The sequence below is a fragment of the Pseudophryne corroboree genome, chromosome 4 (assembly GCF_028390025.1).
Source record: "Pseudophryne corroboree isolate aPseCor3 chromosome 4, aPseCor3.hap2, whole genome shotgun sequence".
Lineage (NCBI taxonomy): Eukaryota > Metazoa > Chordata > Amphibia > Anura > Myobatrachidae > Pseudophryne > Pseudophryne corroboree.
Genome location: NC_086447.1, coordinates 420,615,227 through 420,635,091, shown reverse-complemented (window position 1 = coordinate 420,635,091; position 19,865 = coordinate 420,615,227). Strand labels below are relative to the sequence as shown.

The window sequence follows — 19,865 nt, the reverse complement described above, 5'->3', positions numbered from 1 at the left end:
GGTTAGGCTGATGGGACAGAGGGTTAGGGTAAGGCTGTGTGTGGGGAGGGTTAGGGTTGGCTGTGTGTGGTTAGGGTTAGGCTGTGTGTGGGAAGGGTTAGGGTTGGCTGTGTGTAGGGAGGGTTAGGGTTAGGCTGTGTGTGGGAAGGGTTAGGGTTGGCTGTGTGTAGGGAGGGTTAGGGTTAGGCTGTGTGTGGGGAGGGTTGGGGTCGGCTGTGTGTGGGGAGGGTTAGGGTTAGGCTGTGTGTGGGAAGGGTTAGGGTTAGGCTGTGTGTGGGAAGGGTTGGGGTTGGCTGTGTGTGGGGAGGGTTAGGGTTAGGCTGTGTGTGGGAAGGGTTGGGGTTGGCTGTGTGTGGGGAGGGTTGGGGTCGGCTGTGTGTGGGGAGGGTTAGGGTTAGGCTGTGTGTGGGGTGGGTTAGGGTTAGGCTGTGTGTGGGGTGGGTTAGGGTTAGGCTGTGTGTGGGAAGGGTTGGGGTTGGCTGTGTGTGGGAAGGGTTAGGGTTGGCTGTGTGTGGGGTGGGTTAGGGTTAGGCTGTGTGTGGGGTGGGTTAGGGTTAGGCTGTGTGTGGGGAGGGTTGGGGTTGGCTGTGTGTGGGAAGGGTTAGGGTTGGCTGTGTGTGGGGTGGGTTAGGGTTAGGCTGTGTGTGGGGTGGGTTAGGGTTAGGCTGTGTGTGGGGAGGGTTGGGGTTGGCTGTGTGTGGGGAGGGTTAGGGTTAGGCTGTGTGTGGGGAGGGTTGGGGTTGGCTGTGTGTGGGGTGGGTTAGGGTTAGGCTGTGTGTGGGGAGGGTTAGGGTTGGCTGTGTGTGGGGAGGGTTAGGCTGTGTGTGGGAAGGGTTAGGGTTGGCTGTGTGTGAGGAGGGTTAGGTGGAAGGTAAGGGGTAGGGTTAGCTTGATTTCTAAAAAGTGTCATGATTCTTACCATCGGGAAGCCGTTGTTGGTATTCTGACCGTCAGCATCCTCAGTGTCGGACTGTCGGGATCCCAAACTCTACCCCCGACAGTAGGGAAAGGAGGAATGTGGCTTACATGTACTGCAGCAAGCTTTGTTAAATAGGCTTCCCCGTGTATCTCTGGAGATTGTGAGTGATATAGCTGATGAGGCTACTGCTGTCTGTATCCAGAGAAGTTTTCTCACTTTCATTAGCAGAGCAGATTGTGTGATATTCAGTTATTTACAAATGTAGATATACTATCCTTTAGTCAGTAACATTTTATTAGGGTGGCCTGCTTGATGACAGCGATGCTCTGTAACGTACCAGTGACCAGGGATACAGGGACTAATTCATGTTTGTACGCACTTGCCTACACAGCTGTGTTTATATCAGCCTGTGGACTGGCTAATCATTGCAAGTAAAGCTGCCACCCAGAAAAGAATAGAGACTCCCACTGGAGCCATCGCAGAATCCTCAGCAACTGCATACTCATATGCAGCAGTCACGCAATAGCGAGGGACATGGACTCCTCAAGTGAGTCTATGATCACACAGACTGACAGTAGCGATGCTGAAAATGGCTGTGACATGTACAAGTATCTCTTGCCACTCCCGCTACCCCCTCAAAATGGTCTATTCCTGTCAAAATCATTCTGCATTAAAAATCTCACTGCGATCGGAATTTCAAAGGTACCTTGGCCCGTGCACAGTGCGGTTTAGGTGCTTTCACTGTCTGCATTGCATACCAACATGGATAAGATCAATAGGCCAAGATTTATCAAGCCTTGGAGAGTGATAAATTGCACAGTGTTAAAGTACCAGCCAACCACCTCCTGACTGCCATGTTACAGGCTGTGTTTGAAAAATGACAGGAACTGATTGGTTGATACTTTATCACTGGAATGTATCACTCTTCAAGGCTTAATAAATCTGAGCCTTATCTGTTATAAATGTGCAATCAGACACATTTATTGTGTATTTGTAGCTATATGCAAATCTTTGTTTTTTTTTTTTTAATTTAAAGCATGTACTACAGTAGCATGTCTCAGTCTGAACTGGAAAGCTGGCCAACTCCTTCTCCCTGTTATGGTTAAAGTGATTTGTACAACAAAACCCAAGTATACATAGTAAAAGAAGCAGTTTGTACCCCACCCCACCCCCCTACCCCTTATTATGTGTTGATCTAATAGTAACCAGTCTGGGCTGGTCAACGTGATTTCACAGAGACCTACCACATGTCATCTCCATTAATTATGGAAACTAAATCCAGGTTACATTAAAAATATACTTTTAGTAGACAGGGTGTGTAAGAAGCTTTGAAACTGAAGCACTTTGTTGCCCGTGATTGCTAGAGTAATTAATGATGTCCCAAGAGTTGGTAATTATATAATCTACATAAGGCCCTCGTGTGTTCACCGTTATGCTCTCTGTGGGAGCTGGTTACTTTAAAGAGAAGGAGCATCCAAAATTGCCTTACCCCTCACACCTACCCAAACAGCTGTGCTGGTTGTCAAGAATTTGTAAGGACATAGAATGATTAGCATCCCTTGAACTAAGTTGCCAGATCCCAGGCTGATCAGTGCAAGACAGAGTAAGGAACAATAAGGGTATACCCCCACACTGTAACTAGCCCCTGCAGAGAGAACTATATCCTGACCTTGTGCATGGCTAAGGAAAAAATCAAACTAGTGAAAGGTACACAAGAACAAATGCCTATTATCCCCACTTGCCACTGCACCAACCATTGGCACCAGTTTCGGCTGCAGAGGTGGGGAGTCACACCCAGTGGCGGAACTAGCGAGCGGTGGGCCCAGGTGCGACAAAATGCTTTGCCCCCCCTCCCCCATCCCATCCAAGTCCACCCCCTCACCCCTGGAGAGGATCTGGTGAGGGGGACCTGCTCAGGGCCAGAGAAATGGATACCTAGCAACAGTGCCGTAACTAGTCATTTTAGCACTGTGTGCAAGAAACGGCATCGGAGCCCCACCCCTGCATGCAAAACAGGGGCAGTGCGCGCCGTAGGCGTGCGCAAAAATACATAGTGGCGTGGCTTCGTGGGGAAGGAGTGTGGCCACAAAATAATACCAATTCATAAAACGGTGCACAGTAGTCTCCATTATTCAAATTACGCCGCACAGTAGCACCACTACACCAGGTAGAGACCCTTTTACACCTTACGGCGGACAGATTCCTCTTTTTACACATTACGGCAGACAGCGTCCCCTTTTTACACATTACGGCAATCAGCGTCCCCCTTTTTACACATTACAGCAGACAGCGTGCACTTTTTACACATAACGGCAGACAGCGTGCCCTTGTTACACATAGCGGCAGACAGCGTACACTTTTTACACATAACAGCAGACAGCGTGCCCTTGTTAAACATAGCGGCAGACAGCGTACACTTTTTACACATAACGGCAGACAGCATGCCCTTTTTACACATAACGGCAGACAGCGTCCCCTTTTTACACATTACGGCAGACAGCGTGCCCTTGTTACACATTACGGAAGACAGCGTCCCCCTTTTTACACATTACGGCAGGCAGATTCACCCTTTTTACACATCACGTCAGGCAGATTCCCCCTTTTTACACATTGCGGCAAAGATTCCCCCTTTTTACACATTACGGCAAAGATTCCCCCTTTTTACACATTACATCAGGCAGATTCCCCCTTTTTACACATTGCGGCAGGCAGATTCCCCATTTTTACACATTGCGGCAGGCAGATTCCCCATTTTTACACATTACGGCAGACAGTCCCAAGAAGAAAGAAAGAAAGAAAGAAAGAAAGAAAGAAAGAAAGAAAGAAAGAAAGAAAGAAAGAATTATACTTAACCTCTCCGCTGGCTCAGGCTCCTCGGTGCAGCTTCTGACGATTCCCGGGCAGGAGAGATGGAGGAGGAGGGAGGTGGAGGAGGGAGCCGCAGCAGCGCTGTGTTATTGGTGGAGGCACTGCTGCTCCTCTGCTTCACTATAGGCTGTTCTCGGAAGACAGCCTATAGTGAAGCAGAGGGACAGCAGCAGCAGCGCCTCCACCAGTAACAAAGCGCTGCTGCGGCTCCCTCCTCCACCTCCCTCCTCCTCCTTCTCCCCCGTGGCCGCTGCAGTGCGCTCCTCTCAGGGCGGCTGTGTGCTGCGGGCAGTGGTTGCCCGCAGCACACAGCGGCATGTAATGAGTCAGTTTTGACTCATTACATGCTTTGGGCCCCAGGACAGAGGCGGGCCCCAGTGCAACGCACTGGTTGCACTGGTGGTAGTTCCGCCTCTGGTCACACCAGCTGCCAGTGTTTCCTGTCCAGCAGTCTGGAGGTGTTTGGGGTGGCTGTTGGGGGGAGGGGGGTGGGGGGAGCTCCTCTATTTGAATTGTGGCTGCGCTGCACCCTCACATCTGGAGCCACCACCAATTGGCACCATGACTTAATAGCAACTCTGTGTGAGACCTTGGACGATTCAGTGCTCAGCTTATTGTGTTACTATGGTGGGCACTAGAGCTAACAAAATTAGGGCCCTCATACAAATTAATTGCAATCAGCCATATTACTGAAATGAGCTGGGCCTCTTCTTAGCCACCCTGGTGCAGTAATGGTCAGCAAAACACGTGGAAGAGTGAGTAATCATCATAACTCTCTTGGATTCCTATGGAAGTAGCTTCCACAGATCTTTATTCTCACTACACCGCAGCTCTGGCTAACATGAGGAGAAACCTGTTAGTTACTCAGTGATGGCAACATGTTTTCAGTTGGGTAAACAAAAGGTGACTGCACCCTCACCTAATTATATCCAACATTAGCACTGAAAAGTGCAGAGACTTTTTTTGCAGTCACCATGGTATAGTGATTGCTATAAAATAAAAGGCACTCCCAATAGTGGAACCGCATGCCATCTCTAGGATCCCAGTGTATTTGGACAAAGGCTCCATGAAACCCCTGAGAAATGATGACTATGCATGCAGCAAAAAATAAAAAGAAATAAATATTTCCTCTATTCAAAAATATTCCATTTTAAATACTCTTACCTCAAGATTTTCTTTCTTCTGCAGCTGCTGTTATACTTCTTTCTTTAGCTTTGCCCACATAGTGAAGGGAAGGAACGAACTTAAGGCCTAATTCAGGGTTGACTGCAAAAGCAAAATCTTTCTCTAATGGACAAAACCATAGCCCTCATTCCGAGTTGATCGCTCGCTAGCTATTTTTTGCAGAGCAGCGATCAGATAATCGCCGCCTCTAAGGGAGTGTATTTTCGCTTTGCAAGTGTGCAAACGCTTGTGCAGCCGAGAGGGACGAAAAAGTTTGCAGTTTCTGTGTAGCTCTGGACTTACTCAGCCCTTGCGTTCACTTCAGACTGTCCGGTCCCGGAATTGATGTCAGATAGCCGCCCTGCAAACGCCTGGACATGCCTGCGTTTTCCCTACCACTCCCAGAAAACGGTCAGTTGACACCCATAAACGCCCTCTTTTTCTCAATCTCCTTGCGCTGCCCTGCCCCCCCCCCCCCCCCCCCATCCCCCGTGCTCACTGCGCTGCTGCTGTCACTCTGTGAGGGGAGGAGAGCGCAGCGTGCGCCTCTCCTCACGGACCGGCGCCTATTTGAAGAGACACAGCCGCCGGAGAGTGAGGGCAGGAGATGCGCACGCTGCGCTCTCCTCCCCTTACAGACAGCATCAGCGCGGTGAGCAGCATGGGGGAAGGGGGGGGGGGACAGACGGACGGACGGTATATATCTGGCACGGGGGGCATTGCTGGCATTGTGGGGACATGTATACCTGGCACTGGGGTCATAGTTGGCACTGGGGAGACATGTATATCTGGCACTGTGGGGTCACTGGCATTGGGGGCATAGCTGGCACTGTGGGGACATATATATCTGGCTCTTGGGGGACATGTATATCTGGCACTGGGGGGCATATCTGGCACTCTGGGGACATATATATCTGGCACTAGGAGCATAGCTGGCACTGTGGGGGCATATATATCTGGCACTGTGGGGGCATATATATCTGGCACTGGGGGCATATCTGGCACGGGGGCATAGCTGGCACTGGGGGGAAATGTATATCTGGCACTGGGGGCAGAGCTGGCACTGTGTGGGGACATATATATCTTGCACTGGGGCAGAGCTGGCACTGTGTGGGACATGTATATCTGGCACAGGGGGCAGAGCTGACACTGTGTGGGGACATGTATATCTGGCACTGGGGGCAGAGCTGGCACTGGGGAGACATGTATATCTGGCACTGTGGGGTCACTGGCATTGGGGGCATAGCTGGCACTGTGGGGACATATATATCTGGCTCTTGGGGGACATGTATATCTGGCACTGGGGGGCATATCTGGCACTGTGGGGACATATATATCTGGCACTAGGAGCATAGCTGGCACTGTGGGGGGCATATATATCTGGCACTGGGGGCATATCTGGCACGGGGGCATAGCTGGCACTGGGGGGAAATGTATATCTGGCACTGGGGGCAGAGCTGGCACTGTGTGGGGACATATATATCTTGCACTGGGGCAGAGCTGGCACTGTGTGGGACATGTATATCTGGCACAGGGGGCAGAGCTGGCACTGTGTGGGGACATGTATATCTGGCACTGGGGGCAGAGCTGGCACTGTGTGGGGACATGTATATCTGGCACTGGGGGCAGAGCTGGCACTGTGCGGGAACATGTATATCTGGCACTGGGGGCAGAGCTGGCACTGTGCGGGGACATGTATATCTGGCACTGGGGGCAGAGCTTTCACTGTGTGGGGACATGTATATCTGGCACTGGGGGCAGAGCTGGCACTGTGTGGGGACATGTATATCTGGCACTGGGGGCAGAGCTGGCACTGTGTGGGGACATGTATATCTGGCACTGGGGGCAGAGCTGGCACTGTGTGGGGACATGTATATCTGGCACTGGGGGCATAGCTGGCACTGGGGGGAAATGTATATCTGGCACTGGGGGGACATGTATATTTGGCACTGTGAGGCATATATGTATCTGGCACTGTGGGGACATATGTTTCTGGCAGTGTGGAGGCACCCATTTTTTGACACTTTTTTATGTATGTGGCACTGTACTGGGACATTATATGTATTTGGCACTGTACAACATGACTAAAAACGGAGTTATGACACAAGGTCATACTCCTACAAATGTCATAACGAAAGGTGTGCGCACAAAATGGGGTGTGGCTTTGTGAAAATTAGGCCACGCCCCATTTTTGTGTGCGCGCCTTCGGCACGCGCATGATACTGACTCTTGCCCTTGACTACAGATCTTTTCTGGCTCTTTGCCTCTGACTGGTTGGCCACCCCTGATGTATAAGATAAGTATTAAAGTGAATTTCAGTTTCCCAGACATTACACTTTCTTGAGAAAGCAGATTGGGCAGTTTATAACATATTACATATTACATTATAACGTGACTAGAATTCCAAATACTATTTTCTTTTACTGTCCATCTGCAAATAGTTATTTCTGGTTTACACAGTTTTAAACATACTGTATATACTGTATATGGTTAGAAAATCCCACTGTTTATCGAATTAATGTAAGCTTTCTATACTATGCCGCTGTTCTTAGGTCCCACAAACCAGATGATTTGAGAAAACTCTGTTATTGTGTTAGAAAAATAAATCGGTGTGGCTCATGAATTGCTCCACTTTGCTATTTGATGTTCTAGCACTGAGCAAAGGCAAATCTCTGGTTCCTAAAATGGAAATGCTATGCACTTTCCTAATGACCATATTTACATATAGGCCCTCTCACCATGTAAGTAAGTCACAACAACAACTTGGTCACCAGCCAGTTTATTCTGTGCTGATGATGCAGCTAAACTAAGCAAATGACTTCCCTGCAGGAAACATGGGGGAATGTGTGTTTTTTCCATTACACAACTAATGGGGAAGAGCTGAGAAGGTGTCAGTACATGCATATTTCTGTTGCTGTGTTTTACTGACACTGTGGACATGTACGTTGAGTGCTATGGGGCACACACCAGTACTAATGATGTACATGATTATTATCTTAATAGAAGCCTGCGATGCATTATTTGCAACACAACATGTTAAACTTCATGTTTGGTGATATTTCAGACCATAATAATGGGGGATAACAGTACATGTTTACAGTCACAGTCCTGGCGTGATTGTAAAAAAAACCCTGATTCAGACAACTTCTTTTCTCTGCTCGGTAGGTTGGAATGAGATCTCGAAACCAAGGTGGAGAAAGCTCAGCTATTGGGCGACTCTCCAACTGCAACAATGGGAATGCGTTGGAAGATGAGAACCTCAGTGGTGATGGCAAAAACAAGAATAAAACCCAGAAAAATAAAGATGGAGATGGGTCGGTCTCTGGGACTGTTAAGAAACACATGAAATCTACTGGTGTTTGTGACAGAAGAAACAGGAAACTACAAGAACCATCCAAAGAGGATCTAGTGAAGCTTCTGAGCGTTATGGAAGGAGAGTTGCAGGTATGTGAAATCACTGAACGGTATTCTTAATCTGCATTCAGCTTATTGTACACAATACCCACAAAGTGACTACAGGACACACAACAGGTAACAAAGTATAGGATACTGTTGTTTTGCAGTGCAGCAAGGCAAAGGCTGAAAGTGCTATGTAACTTACAATAGACTAGAGTACATTATGTATGTGGTTTCTCTAAATCACAGGTTCTCAAACTCCCCACACGGTTCATGTTTTACAGGTCACCTGTAGATTTTTAAAATATGACAGTTTATGATACACAGTGCAGCTGCTGGGTGACATGGAAAACGTGAACTGTGTGGGGTCCTGAGGACCGAGTTTGAGAACCACTGCTCTAAATCAATATACTGTCTCACTCATTTACATTTTCAAGACAGACTGTCTTCATTTCTACATTGTTACAGCATGTAATACTATTGAATGGTGTGAGCAAACAGCATTGCAACGCAAACACATAATGTGTTAACAGTCAAATGAGATCCACAATCAGATACAACTTTCTCCTGTAGCAATACCTGCTACAATACTTATAGGCCCTACACACTAAGCGATTACACTGAAATATATGAACGATCTCCTTCATTAATGAATGAGATATCATTCATATAAGTGACAGGACAATTTTTGTAGTTTATTCAATTCTACACACTGGAGGTGCAATCTAAATTTTGTTCCAATTGTCCGTTTGGGTGTTATCATTCCCGCAGTGCAAGCAAAGCATCGGTAATGATGTCATTATGTCAACCCCCTTTCCATCCCCTTAGGGGAGGTTTTTTAAATTCTAATGACGTAGTTTTCCTATTTCCCACCTGAAGAATATCGATCTTACATTTCATCTTTCTAACATATCAGAAAGTAAGAGAATCAGTGATGAGTCAGTCAGTCAGTCAGTCAGTCAGTCAGTCAGTCAGTGTTATGCACACCAGTGCCTGCAGGAATGTACTGGTGTTTGAACTGTTATGCAAAACAAATGGACTCACAGACAAACTGGGGAATATGACATAACGTACACAGAAGGTGATAGGGTAACAAAATACACACACAGTGAACAGAGAAGCCCAGAGGCTAAGGAACTGGGTATCTCCCTTGTATTAGAACTGCTCAGATGTAAAAAGCAAGATGTTGTGTTTTAATACGTAGAGAACCCGAAATGCTGTTGCTAAGGGCAACAGCAAAACCCTAAAGGGTTACCAACGGGTGTGGCAGTAAACTCCTTGGTCAGAGATGGAATGATAGACACAAGGAGAGCCTCCACAATCCTGATTCTCACTTGCAGTGCACAGGTTTAAGCTTACTGCCACTAAACTGACCCCTGACACCTAGCACAGTGAGACAGGATTAGACAGGCAAGTGTTAGAATACAGCCGCAAACTTGCTAAGTTCACAGAGTAATAACAGAACCCCAGCAAGCTAAACGACTGACTCCAGTCTTACTGCTAGGTCTGGATTGGCAGAGTGTAATACCAAATCCCCAGGCCTATTTGCAGTAAGCAACAAACAAATACAAAGCTACACAGTACTGGCTAACTTTCATGAACTGACTAACCAACAGAGATTCAGCAGCATCTGCTTACCCTGAAAAGAGGCCTTATAAAGCAGGTGCTGTCCACGCCCCACTCAGACCTCACAGACTGTGAGCACAAAAACCAGCACCGGATCCCCTGCCGTGCACAGAGCCTATAACCACTGCACAGCAAAAGACCCGAACCGGAGTATCAGCTGCGCTCAGGTTACTCCACTAGCACTTGTCTCCCGGTTGCCATGACGACGTGGCAGCACAGGGCAGGAGACCCTAACAGTACCCCCCCTCTGACGAGGGGTCAAAGAACCCCTACCACCGGGTTTATCGGGGAACTGCGAGAAGAAAGAGCGTATCAGTCTGGGGGCATGAAGATCACAACTGCGCACCCACGACCGCTCCTCCGGGCCATACCCCTTCCAGTGCACCAAAAATGACAGCCGACCCCGAACCACCTTGGAGTCAAGAATCCTTTCAACAACAAACTCCCTCTGGCCACGTATCAGAAGAGGGGAAGGTCTTCCACTGGAAGAAGGATTACTAATCGCCCGTTTTAAAAGGGAACAATGAAATGTTTTATTGATACCCAAAGAACGGGGCAGATCTAACTGAAATGCCACCGGATTGATAACCCTGGTGATCTTATAAGGGCCGATGAACCGGGGCCCTAACTTATGAGATGGCTGTCTCAACTTCAAATTCTTGGTAGACAACCAGACGAAGTCTCCTAATTTGAAGCTGCAGGGTCTTTTCCGCTTATCAAAAACCCTTTTGGTCACTAATGACACAGACACAAGGGCTTTCTTCACTTTCCGCCAAATACCTCTAAGGACCGAAACCACAGAGGAACCACCAGGCGTGGAGTCCAGGGGGTCAAAAGAATTGGCCTTAGGATGATGCCCATACACACAAAGGAAGGGAGAGATCCCTGTAGCAGAGTGAGCCGCGTTGTTATAGGCAAACTCCGCCATGGACAGATGAGCAACCCAGTCAGTCTGACACTTGGAGACATAACACCTGAGGAACTGCTCCAAGGACTGGTTCACCCTTTCAGTCTGCCCATTAGACTGCGGATGGTAGCCTGACGACAAGCTGACAGAAATCTGGAGATCGGAACAAAATGCCCTCCAGAATTTGGCCACAAACTGGGATCCGCGGTCAGAGACCACATCAAGTGGCAACCCGTGGAGACGCACAACATGCAGCATAAATAATTCAGACAGGCGTCTGGCTGATGGCAGCCCAACCAGTGGAACGAAGTGCGCCATCTTCGAAAACCTGTCAACGACAACCCAGATGGCTGTCATCCCCGAGGATTTGGGCAAGTCCACCACAAAATCCATTGAAATGTGGGTCCATGGCTTAGATGGGATAGAGAGTGGATGTAATGGGCCAACAGGAACCCCTCTAGGAGTCTTATTTCGGGCACAGATGTCACATGCCCGAACCCACTGATCCACATCCTTAGCCACCGAGGGCCACCACACCGCCCTAGATAGCAACTCCCGAGTTCTGGCAATACCCGGGTGACCTGCCGACTTCTTGGCATGGAATTCCAGGAACACTCGCTGTCTTAACCTAGGAGGCACAAACAAAAGACCTACCGGAAGGTCTGGAGGAGCCTGCTCCTGTGCTCTAAGGACTAATGATAAGAGGTCCTGGGTAATGCCCACTTTAATACATGATGGGGAAACAATGGGCAACGGCTCCTCGGTGGTCTCCTGGATTGGAGCAAAACTCCGCGAGAGCGCATCAGCCTTGATGTTTTTTGACCCAGGGCGATATGTTATCAAAAAATTAAAGCGAGCAAAAAACAAAGCCCATCGTGCCTGCCTGGCATTGAGACGCTTCGCTGACTCTAAATATGCCAGATTCTTATGGTCAGTGAGAATTGAGACCACAAACTTAGCCCCCTCAAGCCAGTGTCTCCACTCCTCGAGTGCATCCTTAATAGCCAACAATTCCCGGTTACCCACGTCATAATTCATCTCGGCAGGCGAAAATTTACGGGAAAAGTAAGCACAGGGATGAAGGCGATTATCAGACACTCCCATCTGAGAAAGCACTGCCCCAATACCCATCTCAGAGGCATCCACCTCCACCACAAAAGGACGCTCTGGATCTGGGTGTCGCAGCACCTTGGCCGAAACAAATGCCCTTTTGAGACGGGCAAAAGCCGCTTTAGCCTCACAAGACCAGTGAGCAACATCCGCCCCTTTCTTAGTGAGTGCCACCAAGGGCGCCACTATAGACGAAAATCCAGCGATAAATCGTCTATAAAAATTCGCAAAGCCCAGGAAACGCTGAAGCGCCTTCAAACTAGTGGGCTGCACCCAATCCAGGACTGCCTGTACCTTGGAACCCTCCATTTGGAAACCTTCTGGGGAGATAATATATCCTAGAAATGCGATTTGCTGAACTTCAAATTCGCACTTCTCCAGCTTCGCCCCAAGCCGGTGGTCTCTGAGTTTCTGGAGGACTAAGCGTACATGCTTCCGATGTTCCTCCAGGGAATGGGAGAAGATTAGGATGTCATCTAAGTATACAACTAAGAATCTATCCAAATATTCCCTGAGCACATCATTCATGAAATCCTGGAAGACTGCCGGGGCATTACAGAGCCCAAAAGGCATCACCAAATATTCATAATGCCCTGAGTGGGTATTAAAGGCAGTCTTCCATTCATCCCCCTCTCTTATTCGGATTAGATTGTACGCACCGCGTAGGTCAATCTTAGAAAAAATGGTGGCAGTACGAAGCTGGTCAAACAAGACCGAAATGAGAGGCAGTGGGTATGAGTTTTTAATCGTGATACGGTTCAATTCCCTGAAGTCGATGCAGGGTCGCAACGAACCGTCCTTTTTACCCACGAAGAAGAACCCCGACCCAACTGGAGACTGTGAAGGTCTGATAAATCCCTTAGCCAAGTTCTCCTGAATGTACTCTGCCATAGCCTGAGTCTCAGGACGTGACAGGGAGTACAACCTGCTCTTGGGAAGCTTAGCATTTGGCAACAAATCAATGGCACAGTCATAGGGGCGATGGGGAGGTAGTACCTCTGCAACTTTTTTGGAGAACACGTCCGCAAAATCTGCATAACACCCTGGCAATCCTGGCAAACTTAGCTGCGAGAGCCTGACTGGAAGGCTCAAGCAACTCCTGAAACAATCAGTACCCCAACTAAGAATCTTCCCAGAGACCCAGTCAAATTGAGGATTGTGGGCCCTTAACCAGGGTAACCCCAACACCAATGGGGCAAAAGTACAGACAGTCACATAAAAGGACAATTTTTCAGAGTGTGTGGCTCCAATAAACAAAGAAATCTGGCTAGTGCAAGAGGTAATTTTACCTTGGGATAATGGTTCCCCGTTTAACCCACAAATCTCAATTTCCGATGCCAAGGGTACTAAGGGAACAGAGTGTTTTAGGGCGAATTGGCGGTCCATAAAAACCCCGTCGGCCCCACTGTCCACAAAGGCCTCAGTCTTGACAGTTTGACCGAGGATCTTCAAGGTCACCGGAATGATAAAAGTCTTCTTGGGAAATTCTGACTTCTGGCCTGACAGGATATTTCCCATCACCCTCAGGCCCTGAAGTTTTCCGGCTTTTCTGGGCATGATACTACCACATGACCTTTATTCCCACAGTACAAACACAACCCCGGCTGTCTCCTCCGCGTCATCTCACGCGAGGAGAGGCGGGTAGCCCCAATCTGCATAGGCTCCTCAGAAAATTCCTCAGAGTCTGAGGTTCCCTTGGGAAGGAAGGAAATCTCAGTCTCCCTTTCAAGCCTACGCTCTCTCAGCCGTCTATCCACCCGGATGGATAACTGCATGAGCTGATCCAAGCTATCAGGCAAGGGATATTGTACCAGTTGGTCCTTTATCTGGTTAGAAAGACCTCTTCGGTACTGGTGTCTCAGGGCTGGGTCATTCCACTGGGTATCATGGGCCAACCTCCGAAACTCCGTACAGTAAACCTCAACTGGCCTTCGCCCTTGCTTAAGGATCGAAATCTGAGCCTCGGCTGAGGCCGTCTTGTCAGGGTCATCATACAACATGCCCAGTGCCGTAAAAAAAGCATCAACACTTTTAAGCGACGGACAGTCAGGCTGCAACCCATATGCCCAGACCTGTGGGTCTCCTTGTAGCAAGGAAATCACTATGCCCACCCGCTGAATCTCCGACCCAGAAGACTGAGGCCTAAGCCAGAAGTATAGCTTGCAGCTCTCCTTGAAACAAAAGAACTGCGAGCGATCTCCAGAAAAACGATCCGGGAGATTTACTTTCGGCTCCTTAACCCCTGCAGGTGCTGCTGCTGCGGGAGCTCCGCCAGCAGCCTGGGAGGTGTGCATTTTAATGGACAAATCATTAAATTGCCGAGTCAGGACCTGCACCTGATCGACCACCTGTTGCAACGTATTTTGAGGGGTATGCTCCATATTCCCACAAAATTTCAACAGGAGTATTAGGCTGCTGAATATGTAAAAAGCAAGATGTTGTGTTTTAATACGTAGAGAACCCGAAATGCTGTTGCTAAGGGCAACAGCAAAACCCTAAAGGGTTACCAACGGGTGTGGCAGTAAACTCCTTGGTCAGAGATGGAATGATAGACACAAGGAGAGCCTCCACAATCCTGATTCTCACTTGCAGTGCACAGGTTTAAGCTTACTGCCACTAAACTGACCCCTGACACCTAGCACAGTGAGACAGGATTAGACAGGCAAGTGTTAGAATACAGCCGCAAACTTGCTAAGTTCACAGAGTAATAACAGAACCCCAGCAAGCTAAACGACTGACTCCAGTCTTACTGCTAGGTCTGGATTGGCAGAGTGTAATACCAAATCCCCAGGCCTATTTGCAGTAAGCAACAAACAAATACAAAGCTACACAGTACTGGCTAACTTTCATGAACTGACTAACCAACAGAGATTCAGCAGCATCTGCTTACCCTGAAAAGAGGCCTTATAAAGCAGGTGCTGTCCACGCCCCACTCAGACCTCACAGACTGTGAGCACAAAAACCAGCACCGGATCCCCTGCCGTGCACAGAGCCTATAACCACTGCACAGCAAAAGACCCGAACCGGAGTATCAGCTGCGCTCAGGTTACTCCACTAGCACTTGTCTCCCGGTTGCCATGACGACGTGGCAGCACAGGGCAGGAGACCCTAACAGTCAGTCAGTCAGTGAGGGCTTTCGCAATTATATATATAGATATATGGGCGGGATCAGATGTACTAACGGCAATGGGCCTTATTCAGCTTTAGTTGCAGTTTTGCTAAAATAGTAAAACTGCACCTGCTATCACTCACATGCAGGGGGCAAGGCAGGAATACACGGGAATACCCGTTATGTGGATAAATGCCCACTAACTGAAACACCGTTGTAGTGCGGTCGTTCCTGCAGCAAATGGTTATATGGTTCCATTCATGCTAAGGATACTGTGTGTAGGAGGGATTGATGTACCGATGTATAATTACTATGGGAATACTCGTTACAGTACAAGCGCTGATCACATTTAACTCGATACTCATTCCCACTGTCAGTCATCCTCCGACAATTCAGGATAAAAATCTGTCTCTGCACACTAGTTAATCACAGTGTATATACTGTCTTTTCCTGCATTTAGTGAAGCATGTGACTGTGTTATATTTTGAATATCGGGCATATTAAACTTTTGCTCAAGTATTATCAGCAACCTAGGGGCAAACCACGGATCAGTGACTATTATGTCTATATGAATAAACGTATGTGTTAACCCCTGCTTGCTTACTTTATACTATATTTTTCTACCAACGGTTAGATCTCATAGCGAGTGCCTATGTTAATAACACGGGACAGTTGTGTCGACCAAATTTATTTGTATATCTCTATGGGACTGTTGGGCATAGGCAGCAACTGCTTTTAATATAGTACCAATTATTCTATTATGAAACGAAGTGATACATATTTGGAATAAGCTGTCTCTATACCCACTCATAGAACACAGCGACACATGCTTAAAACAGCCATCAATTATCTTCACTGATATATAGGCTTTATTGGGCATCACATTTAACAGCAGCAGCAGCAATTTATTTAAATTGAAGTCAATGAATATTCAAAGCATCTGATACGTAAGAAGAATGCATGGTGAATACTTACGCTGCATAGGACACTGGAAGCTGTAACAACTCAGCAGTTAACCGCGGGCACACAAATTAGTACTGATAATTTTGTCCATTTATTTTTTGGCACACACACACGGTGGATGTTGAAAGTATTTGACATATATGAAAAATGTAGGGTGAATACTTACGCTGTATAGGATAATGGAAGCTGAAATTACTCAGCAAGCTGTCAGCTGTGGGCACACAAATCGGTACACACAATAGATTAATCTAATATTTGAGTACATTCTACATATACCCGATTTTGGTAGTTCTTGCAATCATCGGAGTGGATATTTTTAATTCTCATCACTTTTCTATCTTTGAGCACAATTTCTTTGGATTCTGTATTCAATTTTACCCATATATTTCGCTATGCTGACCGATATACGGCCTCTTAATTTGACAATAAAAGTTATATTTTATATACATTTTCTGTGCACCTTACTAGTACAACCCCATTCTCTTTCTCGTATTATCTCTTCTGTTAGGCAAACTAACATTGAAGACTGCAGTTCTAAGTATTCCCAATGAGTTCTGGGTCAATTTATACCGCTTTTATACTGAAATCGTGGGTCGCAGCTGGGAGCCTGACATGGGTGCTACCCGACTGCGACCCGCATCAGCCCCCTTTCCCACTGCAGTCACCAGTCCGGTATATTGCTGGGTTGGTGACATTGCCAGTGATGCTGTGGGGTTGGTGCTTGGAGTTCACATGATCTCCAAGCGCCGCCTGTACATTCACTGTAAATGGGAATTCGGGTCGACCAGGCTACTGTTTACACTGCACAGTTTGCCGGGTTACACGTGTTCAGCCCTGCAAACTTCCCGAGTTGGAATACCGGGTCACGGGATCCCGGAGGTTGCAATTCTGATGCCGGAATCCCGACTAGCGTTGAAATACCACAACCAGTATACCGGCCCCATAGTCTTTTCTCCTTCTGTGGGTGTATACGACACCCATAGAGGGAGGATATAACCTGTGGCGAGTGCAGTGAGCCACCGTGCCCGCATCATGGCGAGCACAGGGAGCCCGCAAGGGGCTTTCTAGCACTCGCCCTGCTGCCGGCATACTGGCGGTCAGGATCCCGGACTCCGGGATTACATACTGATCCCATTCTTCACTGCCTGGCTGGTAACCATGTAATGTGGGCTTGAGGAGGATTTGAGACTCCCAGTTGGTCACAGAACAGCAGAGATCTAGGTCCCGGGGGATGCACATTTTCACACACTGGATCTTGGGACCCTGTTATCAGGTCCTGTGTGTATATTGCTGTCTCCAGGGCTCCTCTCTAACTTACCTGCTTGGCATCCAGCAAAAGCAGCATGGCTACTGTCCTCAGTGGTTTCTGTAGCTCCGGTCCATCTTTGAATGATGTCACCCGGATGTTCGGCCAATCCAAATCAGGCAGGTCCTGGTTACCAGTAAAGGAACCATACTTAAATCTACAGATAATGGCCATAGATTGCCAGTACAACTTCTTTCCCCAGTGATCAGAACCAATTTAGGCACAAGTAGTAGGAGGAAAAACCAAAAGGTGCAGACAATGCATGAAAAAGTGGTCTGCAGAGCACCTAACGACATCCCTCAAACAGAAGGAGCAGACTATGATATCCAGCTGCTATGCAAATTATTTCAATTTACTGTGATGATTTGCCTTTTGGGATAAAACAAACACACATTGTATTGATTTTGTGTTGCCCCTGATCCTCCTAACAGTTCCATATCATGGGTGATGCAATGGCTTCTACCCCGGTGGCACCAGTGCCCAGCAAAGAGGACACCTTAAGATGCACCTGGTGATTACCCAGTTTACTGAACATGCATACGGGGTCCTGAAAACACATCTGGGGGTTGATGCATAGAATGCACTTGTTAAATGGTTGCTCAAAGCTGATTGGTTGCTATGGGTAAATTCTGTACTGGTCCGCTTCTCCACTATTTTCAGTGCTTGATGCATCAACCCCTTGGTTCCTTGCTTCCTGTTCCTGGTTTCCTGTTATCTGCAGAGCATGTGATGACATGCAGTCATGTCTTTGACAGTGAAGAGTAGCCAAGGGACAATAGATAAGAAGAATTAGAAGAAGAAAGAAAAAGAAAAGAGAAGCCCAGATGAGCTCTTCATTTGTTGAGGTATGGAGGAGGGAGGGTTGTAGCTGCGGTGCTGGAGAGAGCAGAGAACAGAGGGAGTAAGGCGTGGGTTGCAGGGTGCTAATATATCCAGGTACGCTACTGCTTCTTACTACCATCTTCAAGACTTTCCTTTAACGCTGTCCACTGCCAACGCTAGACTAGTTCTCTCATGTGAAGACTCATCCTACTCTTTGAATTCCTTTTAGTCTACCCTGTATGTCCCTATTATACAGTATGAATCCATTGTATCCTCATTGTATGCTGCTGCAGAACACTGTGGTGCCATTCAAATCATTGACAATAACTGATAATAATCAAAATACAAAATGATTTCATGCAGTGATCATGTAAATAAATGTAGTTTAGTTCTAAGGAGAAATATTTAAATTCAATTTTCCATTTACTGTCACTGTTAATAATATTGAGCATTAAAATACAGGTTTGTTCCCATAGCAGAAAAACATCTTGTGCTTATTTGCTGTTTCAATTTACTTATAAATAAGTGGGGAAGATTACTCAGTGAGGTCATATTAGCTGTTAGCGCAGAGTAAGAGATACTACCACTTAATAATCTTTCTTAAGTACAGAACCTGATGCCAACGGAGAGAGCAGATCAGTGACCTTCAACTGATGCATGCGAATGGGAATAAAACGTTATGCCTTAAAGAGGACAGGTCGTGCAGTGTTTTAAATCAAGTTACTAACTCACACAACATTGCAAAAAAATGTATGAGTCTGTGATACTTCTTGCAAAAATGGATTATTTATATTAGCTGTTGATGTGTGCTGAAAACCCTGTGACTCTAATCTCATGTGGGAGATGGTGGGGGTGTGGAAGGGGTCTCACACTCATCAGTAGTCATATACATCTGTTCAGAAGATGGATAACTGGAAGATGGCATTTAAAAAGATGCATTTAGAACAATGTTTACAGCTGTATACAGATGTGGAGCACTTTGTGGCCCTCTAGCCAAAATATGGATATGGGGCCCCGGCATGCGGTCCATCCTCTTATGTGTTCCATGATCTTCAGCACATGTACATAGACAGGGGCGGATCTAGAGTTCAGGTTGCCCCTAGGCACAATATTGATCCCCCCCCCCCCTCCATCATGTCACAGCCCCTTTCATGTCAAGGATAGTCCCGATGCCTTCATGCCGCCAAACAGCTCCAGCTTCATCCCACCAACACCTCCAGCACCACAATTTGCATCCAATTTCCCCACCCCTGTCGGTTGCAAAATAAAAGAATTTAAAAAAAGTTGTAATATATATATAAAAAATAATCACCTGGTCTCTTCAGTCTGCTGTGCCGCCCCCGAGCAAGTGCCGACCCCTAGGCATGTGTTTAGTGCAGTGGTTCTGAAACTGTGTGCCGTGGCTCCCTGGGGTGCCTTAGTACACTTGCAGGGGTGCCTTGGATTGGTGGTCCAGGACCAATTTAAATTATTTATGGTCAATGTAATATGCAAAACTAGTGCTGGTGGCTGCTAATCATAAACTATGTGGATAAACAGAAGCAAATGATGTCCCTCACCACACAATTTACCCTAAGGATGACATATAAACACAATTTACTCAATGTAATATTTCTTTCCAAATGTCTCAATAAGAAACTTTTAGCCTAGGGGTGCCGTGAAAAAAAATTCTGAT

The 19,865-nt window shown here is 47.2% G+C and overlaps 1 protein-coding gene across 5 annotated transcripts in view; it reads left to right on the top strand.

Moving 5' to 3' along the window:
* Nucleotides 1–19,865, top strand: part of FILIP1 (filamin A interacting protein 1) — a 393,141-nt gene that overhangs the window by 226,782 nt on the left and 146,494 nt on the right. For 4 of the 5 annotated variants that reach the window (XM_063916831.1, XM_063916828.1, XM_063916829.1 and 1 more), the window contains exon 2: nt 8,117–8,395. The exons of the other annotated variant lie outside the window; for it this stretch is intronic. In XM_063916831.1, the coding sequence (XP_063772901.1) occupies nt 8,117–8,395 (279 nt within the window). The remainder of the gene's footprint in view (nt 1–8,116; nt 8,396–19,865) is intronic. 5 annotated transcript variants of the gene reach the window in all.